This window comes from Cyprinodon tularosa, unplaced genomic scaffold (genome assembly GCF_016077235.1).
Source record: "Cyprinodon tularosa strain WSP-4 unplaced genomic scaffold, ASM1607723v1 ctg63, whole genome shotgun sequence".
Taxonomy (NCBI): domain Eukaryota; kingdom Metazoa; phylum Chordata; class Actinopteri; order Cyprinodontiformes; family Cyprinodontidae; genus Cyprinodon; species Cyprinodon tularosa.
In genome coordinates, this window is record NW_024039374.1 from 394,035 (window position 1) to 414,632 (window position 20,598).

General features: G+C 36.5%; 1 protein-coding gene across 1 annotated transcript in view; it reads left to right on the top strand.

Moving 5' to 3' along the window:
- rasgrf2b (Ras protein-specific guanine nucleotide-releasing factor 2b) overlaps positions 1-20,598 on the top strand; it is a 77,018-nt gene that overhangs the window by 41,644 nt on the left and 14,776 nt on the right. The window contains exons 4-16 of the mRNA XM_038308146.1: positions 269-358; positions 450-586; positions 2,276-2,392; positions 2,521-2,600; positions 4,354-4,547; positions 4,681-4,790; positions 4,871-4,989; positions 8,704-8,864; positions 8,952-9,018; positions 9,396-9,532; positions 9,982-10,064; positions 16,151-16,399; positions 19,951-20,438. Coding sequence (XP_038164074.1) covers positions 269-358; positions 450-586; positions 2,276-2,392; positions 2,521-2,600; positions 4,354-4,547; positions 4,681-4,790; positions 4,871-4,989; positions 8,704-8,864; positions 8,952-9,018; positions 9,396-9,532; positions 9,982-10,064; positions 16,151-16,399; positions 19,951-20,438 — 2,032 coding nt within the window. The remainder of the gene's footprint in view (positions 1-268; positions 359-449; positions 587-2,275; positions 2,393-2,520; positions 2,601-4,353; positions 4,548-4,680; positions 4,791-4,870; positions 4,990-8,703; positions 8,865-8,951; positions 9,019-9,395; positions 9,533-9,981; positions 10,065-16,150; positions 16,400-19,950; positions 20,439-20,598) is intronic.

The following is a 20,598-nucleotide window of genomic DNA, read 5'->3' on the forward strand; positions in this document are numbered from 1 at the left end:
TATCATTGTTAGCATATAGTTTGATTACTTTTGAGGTTTGTAGTCGGCTTCAGATTTAGCTCTAAATCTGTGTTGAAATGATTAAACACTCACTGAAGCTGGCAGCTGTTTTTGGTTTCTGTCAATATTTACGTCAATGCAAATATTCACCATCAGCCCCTTCAAAAAATTTATTTAACTTAGCAATATCTTTGGTAAGAAATTATGAATATATATCTTATTGATCTGCTTGTTAAGTGACATAATCTGAAACGCTTTGTCCTAAAAGATTGTAGCTTTAAACAAAACTAAGGAGCGGATGCGGCCTTATCACATCTACCACGAGAATGAAGATCCTGACATCAAAAAGATCAGAAAGGTAAATGCTATCATGTTCAGAGTTATTTCTTATTTTCCATATCTACAGGCACCTTTAAAAGCTTGACATTTGTCAACATTTCTGTCTGCAGGTTCAAAGTTTCATGCGCGGCTGGCTGTGTCGCAGGAAGTGGAAAATCATTGTCCAGGACTATATTTGTTCTCCTCACGCAGAGAGCATGAGGAAGAGGAACCAGATTGTCTTCAATATGGTGGAGGCAGAGACAGAGTATGTAAATACATTATGCCTTGAGCAACAGTATAATTTGTATCTAAATTGTCACCCTTGTGTGGTTATCTCCAATGGAAATACTGTGATAACAATGTTGGAGCTCTTTAAATGTAATTTTACTTTGGATTGAATTATATACATTTAAATAAGTTAAATTAGGAGAAGCAGCTAAACATATATTTGACATTAAATTGTTTTAAAGATGGCTCTTTGATCGAATTATTTTATATCATACAATATAAATTATAATTTGCACAGTTAAGGTTTAAAAGAAGCAGGTTTGTTTAAGAATATATCAAGACTTTTTGAGAACAGTTTTAGCTTATTGTAATATTAATATATTTTGCAAATTAATTTGTTTACAATTATAAAATGTTGTATTACTTTTGTCCGAGGTGATTCCTATTATTTTTTGCTAATATGATGGCTTATCTGGTGTCCTGGCAAACTATAAATATCAGATGTTCTGCCCTGGGGCCTTTGTTTTACTGATTAAAATTGATGAATGATCACTAAGGATATTCAGAACACCAACTGACAAAATGTTTATGGGTAGTACTAAATGTAGACCTGACGACATGTATCAGCCTCAGATTTCAAAATTGACTAGAAGGCATCAGTTGTCCACCTGGTCCTTCTAATCTTTAAACCCAGCAAACTAACAGCTATAAAAGGAAAATAAATCCTCTGCATGTCCTTGTTCTAAACTTGAAACAGTAGTTTACAGATTCCAGTTGTTAAATATACCAAAATCCTTTAACTTCTAAATCTTTCCCTTGTGAATGTAGAGGCAATTTAAATTCTGTTGTAAAGTTTATTTAAATTGAACTTAACCAATTTCAGTAAATCCCTTTTCTCCTTATTTGTCTCATTTTTATTCAAGTGCTGCTTACCAAAGCAAAGCACTCTTGCATAAATGTAAAACTAAGAACTAAAGTCTGACTTGCAATAAGACTGAATGCTCTTGCTAGAGCTGGTTGAGTTCATTTCAAATTATGCTCCACTTTTGCCGAATTTAGATGCTAAGCTCTTAAAGTTACATTTATACACATTTCTGTAAATGATCACTTTAAATGCTATGAAATCCTCTTAATTCCAGACTTTACAATTTACTCTTGTATAACAGCTGTGCATTATAAATCTCACAGTAAATTCCTAATGCTGAAACAATCAGTTTCTCTTATTGGAACTAAGGAACAAAGCTAAACTCCTGAAACACAACCCCACAGGATAACCCCCCCTCTACCAAACTTTGCAGTTGGTACAGTACAGTCAGACAAGTGCTGTCCTCCAGGCAACCACCAATTACTGGTAAGTCCATCAGATTACCATATCGGTTTACTTCTTTAGAGTCCAGTGGCTAGTGCAATCAAACTTTTGAGGTTTATTCTCCCTCCTTGGTCTGCAAGCTGACAAATTTGTTTTACATTATAGCTGCAGCCAAAGTAACCCATAACCTTCTTCAGTCTTCTCAACCACCAGCAATTTATTTGTACAATTTGGAGGTGTTCCACGTCACCACAGTTTGGAGCCCTGTTCCTCAGGATGCAGTTGCATCCCACTCTGTATTTACAATAGGGCTTCTCATGCTGTTATATATACTTTTTTGACACAAGATAATCAACATTGCTTATTATGAACTATTGTTAAGCCACCATCGTTTAACTATGTATATGTATTTAACAGGTATGTCCACCAGCTCTATATCCTGGTCAATTGTTTCCTTAGACCTCTGAGAATGGCTGCCAGCTCAAAGAAACCTCCAATCAGTCATGATGATGTCAGTAGCATCTTCCTGAACAGGTGTGCTGGTATATCGTGTGAAAAATGAAACCAAAAGGTTTTCTCAGCTTTTATATAATTTTCTCTAATGTCAGTAACACAAGAGAAAAAAAAAAGCACATAATAAGATGTTTTTATTACCTATTTAGTGAGACCATCATGTTCCTACATGAGATTTTCCATCAAGGCTTGAAGGCTAGGATCGCCAACTGGCCAACTCTGGTGTTGGGTAAGCTGTTACTTGGCTTCACATATGGCACTGAATGTACAAACACAGCGCATGCTCTCACTATCAGAAGGCGGTGGGTAACAAGAAGCCTGCCATTTTAGTGATTTCCGTCTCAGTATTTCTCAATCAGACGTCACTGTTGATGTCACTCAGCCCTATACACAAAAATACCCATGTTCCTATCTCAGTCTGCACTGAGCAGACTCTTTGTCTTGATAGACAATAACAATCCACACCAAATCCATCTCACCATCTCACCCCCTAAAAAAAGAGCCGTGAGCAGATAAGCATCACCCTGGAGACAGAGGCTGACAGATGTGGTGGGAAATCACTAGTGACAAATTACAACAGGGGAAGAGAGCGCTGATTAAACTTGTCGACCTGATGTGACTCTTCCTTTCAGGCAGAATCTACTCTTTTATCTCCAGCATCTTTCATATCAAAACCCTATAATAGATCCCCTCATTATGCAGCTAATTTGTTTGTCGCTAAAAAGAGGTGTGTTGTTTTTTTTTTTTGTCTTCTATTTTTGTTTCTTGCAATTTGGCCTATTATTGAAAATTAATTGTGGTTACATTACATATTAAAAGCCTTTATTGATAAGAATAGAAGGTTTTATATTTTGTTATCTTTTATATAGTTTTGTCCAGCCAACACAGATTTTAGCCCCAGAAGATATAGGAAAAACATTACAAATCTTGTGAATTCAATGCCCATCCAGGTTGGACGCCATATTAATGTTGTGAATAACTGTTATATATCCCAGCCAGCTGGGAATTCATATTTTCTGATCCTTTAAAGCGTTTATTGCCCTCCTCGGTAGGGGTGGTAAATACCTTATTTAACCAAACATAATTTGGGCTGATATGTATTGTTCATGAACACACGCCCTACTAGCTGTCTGTTAGAACAATAAATGAAAGAGTGATTTGAGCTGAAATCATGGTCAAACAGATAATACTGCACATACATGGAATAAATTCACCACAACTTCTGTTCAATATAATTGTATAATGAAACTAATGAAACTAAACTAAACTAAATTACTATGTTCAAAGAGACAGACTAACTAGAGCGACTTCAAAATATTTTTGTCAGAAAGCAGTTTGTTTTTGGATAGTTTCTAACAAATCTCTGCTTAATTTCTATACCAGGAAGTACAATTGGCCAAGACACTTCACATGCCTTGCTGGCTGTTTGTTGTCAGAAGGCCTGGTGGTGTTGATTGTTTGGCAGCCCTCCTTCTGTCAGTGTGCTCCGGGCCAGCTGAGGCTACAATTATCTCACCACCTTTACTGTGTGAATGCGTTTACAAATGGTAAAATGACTAAACGTACTGTAAAGCACTTTGGGGACCTTGGAATTCACAAAGCTCTATGTAGGCACATGCCATGTGCCATTCCAGGTGGTCAGGGCTGGTTAAGCTGAAAATCATCGATTTCCCTAGATGACTTCTTGGTAAATCTTTAAGCTTCATAAATGATGTGCTGGCTGTGGTCTCGTAAGGAATATAAAAAAAAACTTTTAGTAAATCTAATGAAACATAATTCGGGTCTGGTCATAAGATAGTTATAAAATTATTGTATTCATTGTATGGAAAACAATTTAGTATCAGTAAGACAGATGATGTTTTTGGAAAAATGAAATTATTTTTAGAATACATAAAATGTCCTAAATAGAGTACACAGGTACTGCTTTCCAAGGGTTATGCCTGCAGCCTGTACACTTTTAATGTATGTTTTTTTTTATCCAGCTGATCTTTTTGACATCCTGCTGCCCATGCTAAACATATACCAGGAGTTTGTGCGTAACCATCAGTACAGCCTGCAAGTTTTAGCCAACTGTAAGCAGAACAGAGACTTCGACAAGCTGCTAAAGCAGTATGAGTCCAACGCTGCCTGCGAGGGAAGGATGCTTGAGACCTTTCTCACATACCCAATGTTCCAGGTAGATCACAAATGTTGTCAATCGTGTGTTTTAATATATATATATATATATATATATATATATATATATATATATATATATATATATATATATATGTCCTATATTTGCTTTTCCATCTCTTTCCTCCAAAAAGATCCCTCGTTACATCATAACACTACATGAGTTGCTGGCCCACACACCTCACGAACATGTGGAACGTAAGAGTCTTGAATTTGCCAAGTCTAAATTAGAGGAACTGTCAAGGTATGTGTTACCAACATTTTCTGATTTTACGATGCACACTACTTGTTTAGACTAAGATTATTTGTTACTTATGTGTCCAGAGTGATGCATGATGAGGTCAGTGACACAGAAAACATCCGGAAGAATCTGGCCATTGAGAGAATGATTGTTGAGGGCTGCGATATCCTGCTGGACACCAGCCAGACATTCGTTAGACAGGGTGAGTCTTCATCAGTGCACAGCACTGCTCATCCACGGAGTGTGTTTTACCTGATAGGCAAACCATTCATTGTGATCTATATTTTTTCCCTTTAATATAACATGAGCAAACATTTGTAGGGGAGAAAGTTTTAGTTCTTGAATCAACAGTTACATCTGTAAACCTTGCATGCTGGACAGCTGCAGACCAGAGCCAGAGTCTCCTACACTGAAAAAATTAACTTTTTGGTGCAGTAAACTCCATTAGAGTATTCACAACTATAATTTATTTTCTGTAAAAATTAGAGTTTCTGAAGTAAAATTGAACCTTTTTTTCAATTGAATACATGAATTTTGGAGAGAGAGTAAATTTTACTTAGATTTCCTTATATGTTTAATAGCAGTATGTACATAAAGCTAATAATACAACATAAACTTTACTCCGAGTCCAGACGTTACAGGATCACACAGGGTGCAGGGTGCAACAGTACTGCAAAAGCCTGATCAATGCTCATTGGACTGATATATGGATTTAAACTGTGCTCAAAAGTAAACACACTGAACTTGAAGTTGCTTTCCTAAATGCATTCATGACTTGGTATGAAAATGTGGCATCAATGCCAAGAATTAGCAGTGGGTTCCAGTTAATCTTAGTAGAAGGTTGCCTGTTTTTTTTTTATCGTTTGCCAAATAAGATATATGTTATTTGGTAAAAAAAAACAAAAAAAAAAACAGATACCTTTATTCAAATATCTAGTAGAGATTTTATGTATCATTGAGAATGGTTGGACAGTTTAAGCTGTTAATTTTTTTATGTGTTTTTTTTTTTTCATAAATGTTGTACCTGCATTCTTAAAAGTCCACTAGTCTCGAAGACTGGTTTAAATCATGGAATTGCACTGTTTCAGTTTGTAGGTTTATAAAATTTTTATTGCATATTTGAGTAGTGACTATATTACCAGATCTGTGTTGGATGGGGTCTACATGAGAAACTGTGTATTTGTTGTTTACAAGTCATACCAACCTTATCTTTTTTTCGGTACAAATTCTAATAGAGTACAACATAATGCACTTTTACAATTAATGCTATATTTGTACATGCTTTTTTCATTTAAATAAAGGCATACATAATCTTTACACCACTGCTCAAAGTTTAAGTTGCTGTTTCTGTTCTGAACCTCGCCCAGAAGTTGTTTTGAACACGTTTGTTTCAGTTAAATATTCATGATCTTACATATGAGCATATTTCTGTGAGGAATGGTAAAACTCTCGGTTTTAGAGTTTTTTATTCCATATTTGAAAAGTACCATCCTGGTTACATGGCTGCTCAGTGGCATAGTGGGTAGCACTGCCACCTTGCAGCAAGAAGGTTCTGGGTTTGATTTCTGGCATCCCCTGTGCATGCTTAAGTTCTCTCCGGGTACTCTGGCTTCCTCCCGCAGTCCAAAAATATGACTGTTAGGTTAATTGGCATCTCTAAAATCTCCTAAGATGTGAGTGTGTGCATGAATGGTTGTTTGTATCTGCATTGCCCTATGATAGGCTCATCTGGTCATAGTGATGCTGTCTAATGTCTCTGTAGAAATTATCTGTTTTTACTGACCTTCACTAGTTTGAATGATTAAAAAATGCTTTGCTAACAAAGTTTTAACCTTATTGCTCCACTAGAAAGGCTTTTTTTTCTCCTTTCTGATCCCCATTGTAAATAAAATCATTTACATCCATATTATACCCAGGTTTAGACCAAGTTTACTTTTTTTTTATAGTTTATTTTGATTTTTAATGATGATGATAAATTAATTTTAATTACATTATTTAAGTTCACAAAAGTACATTTATCAAAAGTGGGTATAAGTTGCCGATGTTTTATGAGTGCTGAGTAATGACAATTAAAAGGCCTCAAATAAAGTTTACTTTAGATTGATAGAATAGAAGCTTTGATTAGCTGTCATACCATTTTCAAAGAGATTGTAAAAATGTAATTCATGCTTTTGCTTCCTCTCGCTTAGATCACCTGTAATGGGCTTCATTTTAGGGGAGTCAGTAATTACTGTCTTGCCTGCAGGTTGTTCAAAACGCTGCTGAATACAACTAGTACTGTAAAAACAGAACACATGACACCCACCCTATCCTAACTCCTCTGGTTGCATGTGCATTTTGGAGATCATTTTACATTTCTTATTTCAATTTTGAGTAACTTAACTTTTTGAACTTTTTCATCTATACTTACCTTCTCAGCCGCTCAGGTCGGCTAAACAGCATCTCCTGTTCACCAAAAAAGGAGCTTGTTTGGACTGTAGGTTGGACTTACCCAGGGGTGCGTCATGTCTCAAATCCTGTTTGCAGTGTTTAAAGCGAGATCTTAAGTTAAAATCATAAAGATGGTCTCATCTTTACCTTTTCAAGATAAAGTGGTTCTTTCCCAGCCTGGGTTTGTATGTTTTAAACTAAATAAACTACTGCTTTTGCTGTTATAAAAACATACTTTTCAGAACCTTAGTTGTTACTGAGTTTTAAGTACTTAATATGGATTCAGTATTGTTTGTCACAGATGCTCTAACTGAAAGTCCAGAAACACAATAAAAGCTTCATACAGTTTCATGTTAATAGATCATCAAATGACCTCAAACTGATCAACTTTGTGAACATTTCTATTTTAGTGATAGTGAAACTGCTTGTTTATGTGCTTTGATAAAAATGCTGTGACCCACTGCAGTATATAGATAGAACCAGAGTGAATATTGTATGGTGTTTAGACTTGGAAAATGGCAGCAGGTGACTGTGGGTTGCAGGATTTCCCCTTTGATGATCTGGGTTGTTCCAGTTAATCCCACCGAATAGGTTCTTATGTTTACTAAGCTTAGTCTGCTATGCTTTGAAACACAATGAGTTGCTAAGAAGGAGCGCTGAAATCTGGGAGTGTATCTGCTTTCAACTGTGAGGAATGCCACGATCCAAGATTCTACTGCAGAAGATTGCGCTGTAGCAAGATAATTATTGTAATTAGTCTGTCAGTGGTTTTATCGTTGTGCCTGTTAACCAGGAGATAAGTCTTTAAAGACAGAAAAATGCCTTGGACATGAAATCAGACTGAGATTTTCTGTATGCAAACACTAAAATGCAATAAAAAAAGCATGGCTCTGACAAAGTCTGGAATAAAGTTTATGTCAATACCATTGGTATTAGTTTAGGGCTGAACCAATTAATCGTATTAATCATGATTAATCGATTATTGAAATAATCGTCAACTAATTTAGTTATTGATTTATCGTTTAACTGGAGTGTAGATTCTAAAATATACCTTTAGCTGACAGAGCAACCCACTTAGAGCAGTAATTAAACAAAGATTGTAAAAAAAATATGCAAACATTTTGCATTTAAGATAAAAAAAAAATGTTTGTCTGTCAATATACTCTATTCGGAACTCCTCAATTCAAAAGGTTTGAGTTTCACCTGGTTTAATTTCGTAAGATGTCTTCTTTAAAGAACTTTTGGCTATTGGAATATGAATCGATTATAAAAAAAAGATATCAACAGATTAATCGATTTGCAAAATAATCATTAGTTGCAGCCCTATATCAGTTTAAAAGTCTGAAAGCTCTTGCAGTCTGAGTTCAGCCGTATGTTTCCTTTTTGCACATATTTTTGATACTACAGAAGATTGATACAGTGAACTCCGAGCATAGGACCAGTTTGATGAAAAGTTATAATAATATAATCATGTGGCCCTCCACAGGTTCTCTAATCCAGCTGCCATCTGTGGAGCGAGGAAAACTAAGCAAGGTCCGTCTGGGCTCTCTGTCATTAAAGAAAGAGGGAGAGCGGCAGTGTTTTCTCTTCACAAAACACTGCCTTGTTTGCACTCGCAGCTCTGGTGGAAAATTGCATCTTCTAAAGGTGATATCACTGTTACACCGTGTTTTGCAACAACACATAAGTGGGAAATTGGAAAAAAAAATGATTATTTTTTTCTTCATTTAACAGCAAGGTGGTGTTTTGTCCCTCATCGACTGCACACTCATAGAGGAACCAGATGCTAATGATGACGAATGTAAGAAAAGTGTTTCCTTTTTTACTTCAGTACCTACTATTAGGTTATATAGACTCTTCATCACTTTAGAAGGTTAATTAGATGTTGAACAGTAATTCATCTCCTTAAATACCAGATTTTGATCTTTCAATACTAAGGAAGGATAACTCTTCCCCATGAATCCCTTTTGCGTTTAGGAGGATTTGTAATTAGGCCTATAAATATAAAGAGTGAAGCCTTCATGTGGATATGCATGCTCTGTTTTATGTATAATCGTCAGGAGTGAACAGGAGAAGGTCTGCTTAATTAACCTTCTGTGCTTTTGCTTTATATTTCGGAACCATTGCAATAAGCTATGTGCTACAGTTTAAAACTGATTATTTTTCTCTGTGATGCAGGTAGAACAGCTGGCCAGGTGTTTGGTCAGCTGGACTTTAAGCTGGTGGTGGAGCCAACAGATTCGCCTTCATTTACTGTGGTGCTGCTGGCACCATCACGGCAGGAGAAGGCTGCATGGACCAGTGATATAAGCCAGGTAATACACCAACATAGATCCATACAAACACATAGTAACAAGAACACTGCCAAACAGCAAGAGCATGTCTCCGCTGGGCATTGAGGGGGCTTAGTGATGAGTAAACACAGTGTGTGGTGCTGTACCCCTGGGCTTACTACAGCTTGCCGCCTCTTTACTTGCAAACAAGGTAACACCAGACAAGCATGTCACACTGGATTAATTCATGCAACACAAAATACAATGACATGTTTATAAATTGCTTTCTTGTCTTATCGTTCCCTTATTAACCCTACTTTTGTAATAATTTAAAAGCAGGAAAAATAAGAAAGCAATGAAGCACTGTTATTTGATACAGTTGCTCCACATTAGGATGGTATTAATTGCTTTTTTTTCCACCAGTTGTCTACCTAATCTTCACCAAATCATTTCATTTGTTTGATTAATTTTCTTTCTCTTCATATTTATAGTGTATTGATAATATCCGCTGTAATGGCTTGATGACCAGTGTGTTTGAGGAAAACTCAAAAGTCACTGTGCCTCATATGATCAAGTAAGTATTTCTGTGTGAAAATAGCAACGCATATCCTCATGTTCTACAGCTGGAGTGATCTGCATGTTAAAAGCAAAGTACTTATGGAAATACATTAGTTTCAAAGTTGACACAAGTCTGGGTTATAAATAGGCATGGGTCAGCTTCTAAACAGAGGTATCAAACTTTAAAGTTTCTTGGATTTCCCAATAATGATCATCTGATGACAGAGAAAGTTCCAGAGTAATATGAGTTTTATGCTAGTTTTTACCTTCAACTTAGACTACATTTTCAGTATTTGGTTGCAAACTTTTTCCCTTAAATACTTTTCTTTTACTTACAGACAAGTCGGTTGGTATGAAAGACAATTAAAGAATCCATCCCATTATCTTGATTAAGCAAATGTTATGCTATGCAGCCATTATTATCCATTCTCAGGTCACAGACATTTTTCTTTCACAAATTCCATACTCCAATCCATTCAAGATTTCAGAGTCTTTCATTTTGGAATATAAAATGCAGTTCAGTATATCTTTATAGAAGATATTTTCTCATCTTTTAAATATCAAATCTGCAGAAAGAAATATGCAAGAAGGTTAGAAAAGACAGAACATAAGAAGGTAGTTCAAGTAAGATTTGCAAGAAAACACAAGGAAGAAAGGAAAGTAAAATGTTAATCTAAACCGCAGGGTGACAAAAATATTCCATTTTGTACAATGAACATGTTCATTCTTCCTAAATTTAACATGAATTTATCTAGCATTTCACCCCTTAAAAACGATCAATAGGGAAATAGGCTTAAATCTCACTATTTGCAATAGGAAGTTGTTCAGTCCTGGCTTTTCAAAATAAATATTTATCTGAAAAAAAAATTAAAATGCAAGTCTGTGTCATACAACTAATAGCCCCCAAGGGCCTGATTTTCAAAAATTCCAAACAAGGAGCACTTATTTACATTGTTCAAAAAAATGCATAGGCAATAAGTAGCTTTGTTGTGGTGTGTCTGCAAAGAGGATCATGAGCAAACAGGTCCAGGCAGACAGTGGCAGATCCAGGGAGTCAGCAGTTCAAACCCTAGTTCCATCTATTGTCAGTGTCTCCTGGGGCTTTTGTGGCTGGAGCATGCCATCATCAGAGTGTGGATGTCTGTATGAACGAATGTACGTAATCCACAAAACATGCGAAATTGAAGGCAGCTGGACTATCACACAGTTTTTCGGACACCTGGACACCTATCCAGGAGTATTTGTTGGCTTGCATTAGAGCAGTCCTTCAAGCACCTGGAGGTCCTTCCTCCCAAATAGTCACTTGCAGACTCTTAAGAGTCGGTAGTTTTGTATGGGTTATGTGTTTGGCCATTTGAACCATGGTGAGTGTGCTTGTTTAATCTCTTTGGAAAATTTCTAGGACAGAGTTGGAGATGCTTGGGAATGTGAAGTGCAACCCTTCCCCTCTGTTCAAGGATGGATTTTCATCTTTTAACAAAGATGTCTTAAATGGCTCCTGTTTCCAACCATCTGTCCTCTCTGTCCAAACAGTTTGGATGTTTAGTCATGAAAGGTCTGTCTTTTGTTCTTCAGGTGCAAGTATACAGCAAAATCTTCCCCAGAACTACTGGCTTTCCTGTGCTGTACAATGTGTTAGAGTAGTTCTTTGCTTTATTCAGTTTAGGAGTCTGAGCTGTCCTCACTCTGCTGGAACACATAAATAACCCTGCTCAGCTTGGTTTGGGTGTTCTGTCTTTGGGAATAGCCAGTTTCTATCTAAGTGTCTTCTAGGGTTTGAAATTCCCTGGTATGTTATTTTCAGAGAAAATCCTCCTGAGATTCTCAGAAACTCATGAGTCATACGTATATTCTCACATGTTCCTGGTGTCCTCTCTGGTGAATTTGATGTTTCGGTCAAGTGAAATGTAAATGAATTTGGTTGTTGAAAGCCTCAGCTTTTTGGCTTTGGATTTTGACTCAACTGTGATATACATCTCTGATCCAGTGAGCTGGTGGTGTTCCCTTGTGCATGCTGAGTGCTCCGCTCTCCACCTCCTCCATGTAGAAAGATTTGCCACAATGGGTGAATCGGGGAATGCCATTACAGTTAGTAAATTGCATGTGCAGTTTTAGAGAGGTCATAAAGAAGTTCTACCATGGAGTTGGACAGGATTCATGTTTAACTAATAATGATGAGTTATCATAGGTATCTCTTAAGTGCTACAAAATAAAAGCAATAAAAGGATCAAAATAACAAAAGGTAAACTGAAAAGATATTTTATGTTAAGCCTGGAAAAGCTGACTTTGTTTGCTCCCCTTAGTCAGATATATAGTGACTTTACTTTCTAAAGATCTGGATTTACCTCCACTAACTCCTCCATCTTCACCAAAAATAATGAAAACCAGGAAAGCCTTTTATAATTTCATAAATCAAAAATGTGGTTCTACCAGAAGCATACAAAAACATTTTGCACTCATGCAGTCTGGATTAACCTGCAGATTTTAAACAGACTATAAATAGATGTATTCAGTTTTAGGCTTCATAAATTGCTTTAGGGTTGGTAAATATTTTAAATTCATGTCCTCCACCAAAAACATAGAATGTTTTTGCTTATTAGGATATGATCGGCATATTCCTGAGGGCACACATGCAGTAAAGTTAGCAAAAACTGGTTTGCAAACAAGATTGAAAGTGGTTCAAAACAAGCAAATATTTTTAAAGATCAGGCCCCTACATTTTAAACATGTCTTTTATCTCTGTAAATAACTGAAATAAAAATCAGCATCAAATCAATAAATGTTGAAAATATTTTATTTTTCATGCTACTTTTACTGATTGCTCTTCTACTCTCTGAATTTTGCCAATTAAACCTATTAAATCTGAAAAATTGTGGCACTCTAAGTGCAATAATCTTTTTGCACTTCCATACATAAATATAGCTACAGCTATTAGAAGATCACTTTACAACAAAGTGAATATGAAACTGTGAAACTCCTTATCTAATATGTTGGATAACAAACAGACCAAAACTCCCCCAAGAACAAGGGCGTAGGAATATGTTTACTATTGGGGGGGACACATGTCGCAAATCTGAGATTCGTATTCAACAGAAACATATCTTAAGTATGCTACTTAAAAAAAAGGCTATTTAATCTTTTACTTTATTCCTTTATAAATGTGTCTTGCAAAAATAATGCATTTAAAATTTACATAATGCATTTGTTCATAAGATGTGAGCATATCACCAAACAAAATGACTGGAGTCTTTTATTAAGCAAAGGGAGGTGTCTTTCAAGGGCTTCAACCCTTAGCATATTTAGTGTCCGCATACGCACTAGAAAATCAAATATTTCAGTTTGATTAAAAACAATTCACTAAGCCACACATGTGCAAAGTTTGATATGTTTTATTTTGTCAAACTTGCAATAATGGTCAAAAATGAATTTATATAGGTTGACTGACAGAGGGAGCTGACAGTGTGGTGAAGAATTACGGACAGGGCGCTTTGAAGCATCTGGTTCAAAATCGCATTCTAAACCTTTGGTAGAAATCCATCTATCCTTCCATTTTCTGTGCACCCTGTCCCTTAGTGGGGTCGGGAGGTGCTGGTGCGGGGTACACCCTAGACAGGTGGCCAGTCTGTCCAGACCTTTGGTAGAAATGGCGCCTTTAATTCCAGTTTGCAGTACAGAACAGAGAAAACTACAGAGTTGTCAATGTTGTGTTAATCTGTTTATAGTGTAAAAAGAGGAGCCAGCAGTTTATTTGAGGAAATAAAGATGCAGAAGTTAATTAGTTGGTTAATTAGTGGTTTTAACTAACGATCAGGAGCGCGGCAGGTATAACATCTGTCAATTTCGGCGAATCAAAACCACGCAAAAAATAAAAAAATCCTCGTTAAACGCACGCCCAGATCGGGCTAATTTCAACACAAGTTGTGTTAGGTGACTGTTACTCGCACTGACGTTTCTCTTTTTAAAAAAATCTGAGTAAGTCCTACTGCTGTTTCCGCCTTTTAGTTGGTGGTGGCATTGTACTGAAATGAGATATATAAAAAAAAAAAAACATTTTGGCTAGCGTAGCAAACGTCTAGAGAAAGTTAGCAGTTAAATATTGGATGAGTGATCAGCCCAAGACTACGGAAGAGGATTAGGGCCACTGAAAAAAAAAAAAAAGTGATAAGTGATTTTTAAATTTAATTTCAGTTTAATACGGGAAAAAGGTCAGAATTCTGACTTTTTTTCTCAGAATTCTGACTTTAATCTCAGAATTTTGGATCTTAATGTAGATGGGCACCATGAAGGCAGAGATGTGGAGCACTCAGCTTCACTGACAAAGATGTGAGCTGTTTGAGGTGGCCAGTGACACATTGGTGGAAAATGACAGAATTAGGCAACTTTTTACGTACCCGAGGGGTCCCCTCATTAATGGAGGAGCAGAAGGTCATTAAAACAAGAGAGCTAGTCTCTAAAAGAGACATGCCTATGGCTTGATGCTAACATGTTTGTTTTTAAACATACTTTTGTTATATTACATTTGTGTTGTGTTTTCCAAATAATGTAGAAAATGAATGGTGGGTTTATAATGTTTACCTTTTATGAGCAGGACAGGAAGCAGAGAAGTGTAGCATTACCTCCAACTAGTTAAACTCATAATTATGAAGTTATTCAACAAATTCCTCAAGTAAAAAAGTGCAACTTTTATTTTTTATTTATTTATTTTTTACCAGATTTGTTGATTAATTTCAAAATTATGTATTCCTTCCAAATTTCCAAATCTGAAGAATTTTTTAAACCAATATCTACATTATTTAACATTTAGTTTATGTTTTAGCAGTACTTCCTGTTATATTTCTTTATACGTATATTTTACATTTTCTTGCACAGCAAGCTCAGCAGATTTGAAATTGTGTGCTTGTGTAAACACTAGTCAATCTTTACTCTAAACATATATTCTGGTTATTTTTTAGTTAGACCTACTTGTTTTTATGTATCTGTATAAGTACCCCCCGAAAAAAAATTAAAACACTGTAAATTGATTAGAAATATTAATCATCTGTCAGATTTCTGAGAAAAAAGTCAGAATTCTGAGATTAAAGTCAGAATTCTGAGAAAAAAGTCAGAAGAAAAAAGTCAGAATTCTGACTTTTTTCCCCATGTTAAACTAAAAAAAAAATGTAAAAATCAGTTAACTTTTTTTTTCCAGTGGCCCTAATCCTCTTCCGTACAAGACTAAGATGACTAAACCAAAAAGATTCAGTTTCTATATATGAAAGTGAACTAAAAACAAAACGTTATAAATGGGCAATATTCATAGCAGCATCCCGACAGACTATTTTACCTCTTTCACAAGTTTCTGATTTCTGTGTCGCCGTTTCCCTCCCTGCTGACTGAGTGCTCAAACACTCAGCAGTTCAGAGAGGGGAGGGGGAGTACAGTGACGTAACGCTATGCTGCGCCTTCAAAATAAAAGCACGCTAGTTAAAAAAATGTCAAAATCTAATATTTTGCGGTACAATTTTTGGGGGGGACATATCCACCTGGCTTTTATATTGGGGGGGACATGTCCCCCCCGTCCCCCCCGCTTCCTACGCCGCTGCCCAAGAATATGATATATAGAAGGTAGTTAAATAAAATTGTTACATAATCTTTTATTCTTTTGCTTTAAATGCTGTATCAGTATATACCTTGCTATGAAATATAATCCCATGAGGATACTGGAGTGGATACCCATGCCTGATTACAATAAGAAAACAATATGTATGATAAGAAAATTATGACTAATCTTTTCTATATTAATTTATTTAAAGAAAATGCTGAGACATGAAAGAGCATGTCAAAATCTTAATCACAGATACCTAAGTGGTTTTTGCTTCTGAAACCTTTGTGACCATTTTGACACTAATTGATCTGTATACCTGTGAATTTATTTTTTGTATTACTTAAAAGTTCAATGTATTTCTTTTCATTTCTATCTTTATTTTGTTTCTCTCTTTATTGGCTTGACCGTGTTTTTGCTTTGTTGCATTTAATGTATTTTTCTTTCTGAGCTGCCCTGCAGTCACCCACATGCTGTTCTGTGTATGTGTTTGTGTCTGTATGTGCGTGTGTATTTATCAGATCTGATGTGCGCCTCCATAAAGATGATGTTGACATTTGCTTCAGCAAGACGCTCAACTCCTGCAAGGTCCCCCAGATCCGTTACGCCAGTGTGGAGCGGCTGCTGGAGCGGCTGACCGACCTGCGCTTCCTCTCTATAGACTTCCTGAACACCTTCCTACATACGTATAGGATCTTCACCACGGCAACCGTGGTCATGGACAAACTGGCTGATATCTACAAGAAGCCGTTTTCCTCCATACCCATCAGGTCTGACAGTTTTCTCCTAAAAATACAGTAATGAAATCACTCCTTGGGTCATCACATGCATATACTGCAGGGATTAGATTGAATTGTTTTTCTTTACTATATAAAAGAGTCAGGTGTTGGGCACTGTTTTAGGCTTCCATGTGCTTCAGTCTGTTTACAGGATTAAGCCACTGAGCTCAAACAAATAATGTTTTTGATGAAGGGCCAAACAGTATAGATGCTCCAACAAATTTAGTTTGGCATTGTCATAAAGATCTACTTTATGACAATGCCAAACGGTAAAGAGACTTGTCATAAAGTCTCTTTACCGGAAATTTCTGGTGACATTAGAATGTTTATGCCCTATCCACATCTCTGCTTAGCTCTTTATTTTAACTAGAAAAAAAAAAAGTTTTTTCTGTGGCAAAGGACATAGTTTGTATATTACTCCACTTGAATATGTGTTTTTGCAGGATTAGAAGAAGATGGTTCCAGTTAGGCATTAGAGGTGCACTAGAAAGAGTTGCATGTCTGCAGCTGGTCTCTTTTCCTAGATCTTAAGCTTTAATCCCCGCTTTTTCAGCAAGATTAAATGAAAGCTGCTTGATACAGTTTGTATATATTATGGCTAAACAGTATCTTTATTATTTTACTACTTCTCTGCTAAACTAGTCACATAGATATAGGGATTAAAAGGTACATTTCTGTACAAAAAATACATTTTCATATCATGGGGTAACATACAAAAAGCTGACCTGCCATTATGAGAAATTTCTGACAACCTATACTAGAGATATGTTTTTATTCTTTTAACCTTTTTTTAAAGACTACAATTGTACAGGTAAAGGAACTTCCTGATTGCTTCATGGCTAAATTTACAACCATATCCATCTCAGGGAGAGATGAGTCAAATGTTCTACATCTGCATTTCAACTTATTCCCTGTGAGAATGCAATACAATATATGTAAAACATAAACAGCATGGAGTATAGCAACCCATATTTACAAATTTAGAAGTAAAAGGTTGTTCTTTGTGGTGTTGGGTTTTCTCAAACGTGATCACGGATCATCTCAGAAGTCATTATTTTCTCTTCTTCACAGTGTCTCCTTCTCCCTCAGGCACACATGTTCCACAAGAGAATAATTCATCCCTGTTGTAACACCATCCCTCTGAACATTTTGCAAAGATGTTGTACCTCTTGGATTTTCTGTCTAAATCCATCCGTCCCATCCCAGCATTAATTCATTTAATGTCATGCGTCTCTCCTGTCCACCCATATTCCAGGGCGCAGCGCCACTCATTTGACCGTCTATCCATCTCATCTATCTGTCCTGACTACAGTCTGAAGATCAAGAAGATAGCCATGGATCAGTCCAAGTAACTTTGTCTTTCCTCTGCTGTCTCTGCTGCACTTCTCTCTGCTTCTCCTCTCCTCTGGTTATGGTCTGATACTCAACTTATGCATGGCTTTATTGTTGACTTAGACTGACCCTTTATCTGAATGACTGTTTGGGTATGCTATTTCATCTGATTCTGACATTCTACTGAATCATGTGAGCCGAAAAGAGTAAAACTTTCAAATGTGTTTTAATGTTTAAAATCTGCATCAACATTGAAACATGTTTTGTTACTGCAATATGACCTCCTTTAGTCTTTCTTTTCAGCATTTTTCTTTATTTCTTTTGATAAAATGTTTATATGATATTTTAATAATTTATGTCCATCAATGGATCCCCTTAACTTTGAACCCACTTACTCTGCTTGTGGCTCTTTAGAATACAATTTCTTGCTGACACACCAACCCCCTTTCAGCTTTAAAAATGTTTGCTTTAAAATTAAACTTCTTTTGGTTTCATATGACTTTTGTGAAGGAGATGTCTTTTTTTTTTTGCATGAATACTTTACCCACAAATCCCTTTTTGACACATTCAACTTTTGAACAGCGGGAAGAGACATTCCTGTGGATGCTCAAAATGCAAAAAAAATCAACTTTAATTTTAATCTTTATTGTTGTTTTGGCACAGAATCAGGTATCAAACGTGGGGATTCTCAGAAAGTCTTTATATGTGGGAAATAAAAATTCAAAAATTTTGGAAGTTCTGATCCATGTACTGTATTGGATACATGACCATAAGTATTAAAAGTATTAAGGTATGATAATGTTTGCACTGATTTTAGTTTAGTGTGCTGCAAGAGCAAACATAATTAAAGAAACAGCAAAACCACATCTCCAGTTAGTCTAATAACTACATTAAACCTTTTCACAGAGTTTACCATTACAGCAATGTAAACATAAAAGTTTAAAAACATAATTTATTTTTCTTACCATTACAAACGCAAACATATGGCTTGAACTCTGATGCTATATTAACTGAAACTGTGTTATTTGGTCAGATAAAATCTGTTCAGTATGCCGGGGAGTCTGTTATGTTATGGCCCAGTATCTCTTTGAAGTGACTTGAGATGCTTGTTAGAGGGCCAGCAGGACCATACTGCCAAATGGACACATACAAAATAAACCTCTCCCACAGCTTGGTCCCCAGATATTAATCATATGAAAAACCTGTTTAGGGAGCCTAAGAAACAAATACAAGAGAGAAAATACAGGACTCTGCTGTAGATAATCTAGCCAGAGAAAATTCACTCTGTGAACTCCAGCCTTTTGAAATGCTATACAAGAGTAAGGGCTTTCCTATTTTATGTATTAAGTATGGTGTATTATGTTTGATGAATGAAAAAACGTATTATGAAGATTAATAAGTTTTTAAGACCATTTACTCAAAGAAAATATTTATATCACTTGCTGTTAAAGCAGCGTCATCATTTAGGTGTCGCTAAATGGGTCCACGTGGGGTGCACCAGTATAAACTCCTTTCAACCCATTAGAGGTTCTTTGTGGAAATAAGCTGCACAACACAAACTCTAAGGAAAGTGGAAATTGATCCTGAACAGTTTCAGGCCATAAAACCAAGCTAACCTGACAGCTGCCATAAAGCTTCTCAGAGCCAAGGGATAAACTGATGAAAAGTGTCTGTGGTTTAGAATTGTTTGAGGTGTATTTAGCTCATGTTCATTTATGTTGTTGAAGCTGACTTATCACCCAGGCTTTACAAAGTGATATTTGTGATGTTTTAAATGGCTGTATGTAAACATTAGGGAAATAAAGCTGAGTATTACCAGGGTAACCTTAAGTATGTTTTATTTCCAGCTTAGTGTAATGAAATACAGATGAACCACAGTAAAAAAAATTGTCACTGCTCTAACAGCCTCTGGCCACTCTGTGCCCTCTCAGTATAAATCACTCTGAACAAATTCAATAACTACAAGCTTTAAGCCCTCCCAGTCCCATGTAACACATTCAATTGAAGAAAGTATCCTAGCCCATATAAAACTTTCCCCTTATAATAAAAACAGTTTGAAAAAAGTTTTAGAAAAAAAACTATGGAGAAAAACTTTTTTCTTCACCCTGCTGTAGTTAAGTTTCTTTGCTCCTATTTTCCCTGAACTCGTTCTTTATTGCTTTTTTGTTGCTTATTATTTTACCAACATATTGCTTTTCTCCTCTCTCTAGATCCTTGGAGTTGTTTTTTGCCACAAACCAAAATAACAGAGGCAGTGAGAACATGAACGACCGATCTCCTCGTCTCTGCCGCAAGTTCTCATCTCCTCCTCCATTGTCTATCCAGTCCCGAACCTCTTCCCCTGTTCGAACCCGAAAGCTTTCCCTTCACACCCCCCTCACTGGCCGGGTGGGAGGCCTCGACCTTTCATCTCCTCTATCCAACTCAAACTTCAACCACAACAGCTCCCAGTCTGCTGCAAATAGCCCTACTTCTGCACAGACTCCCCAAACGCCGACATCTCAGACACCTACCCCAACAGCGACCTCTCCTCCCTCCACTTCCTCGTCTCCTCCTCCGGACAACGGCAAGTCGTCACAGGATCAAGCTCCTCTGACTCCCTCCTCGCCGGACCAGAGCCCTATCCCAGCAGCTGATGGAGAGGAGGTTCCTAGGATTGATCCTTTCTGTGGAAAACTGAGACGGAGCATTAGGAGAAGTATTTCCACATATCCTTAAAAACAAACTCTCCAAACACCTAAGCTACAATATACAGTATATCAGCACCGCCAGTAATTTAAATATGCCTTTAAAAAGTTCTCATAGTGTAATTTTTTTTAACTAAACTAGCATCATGTATTTTCATTTTGTGGTTTTCT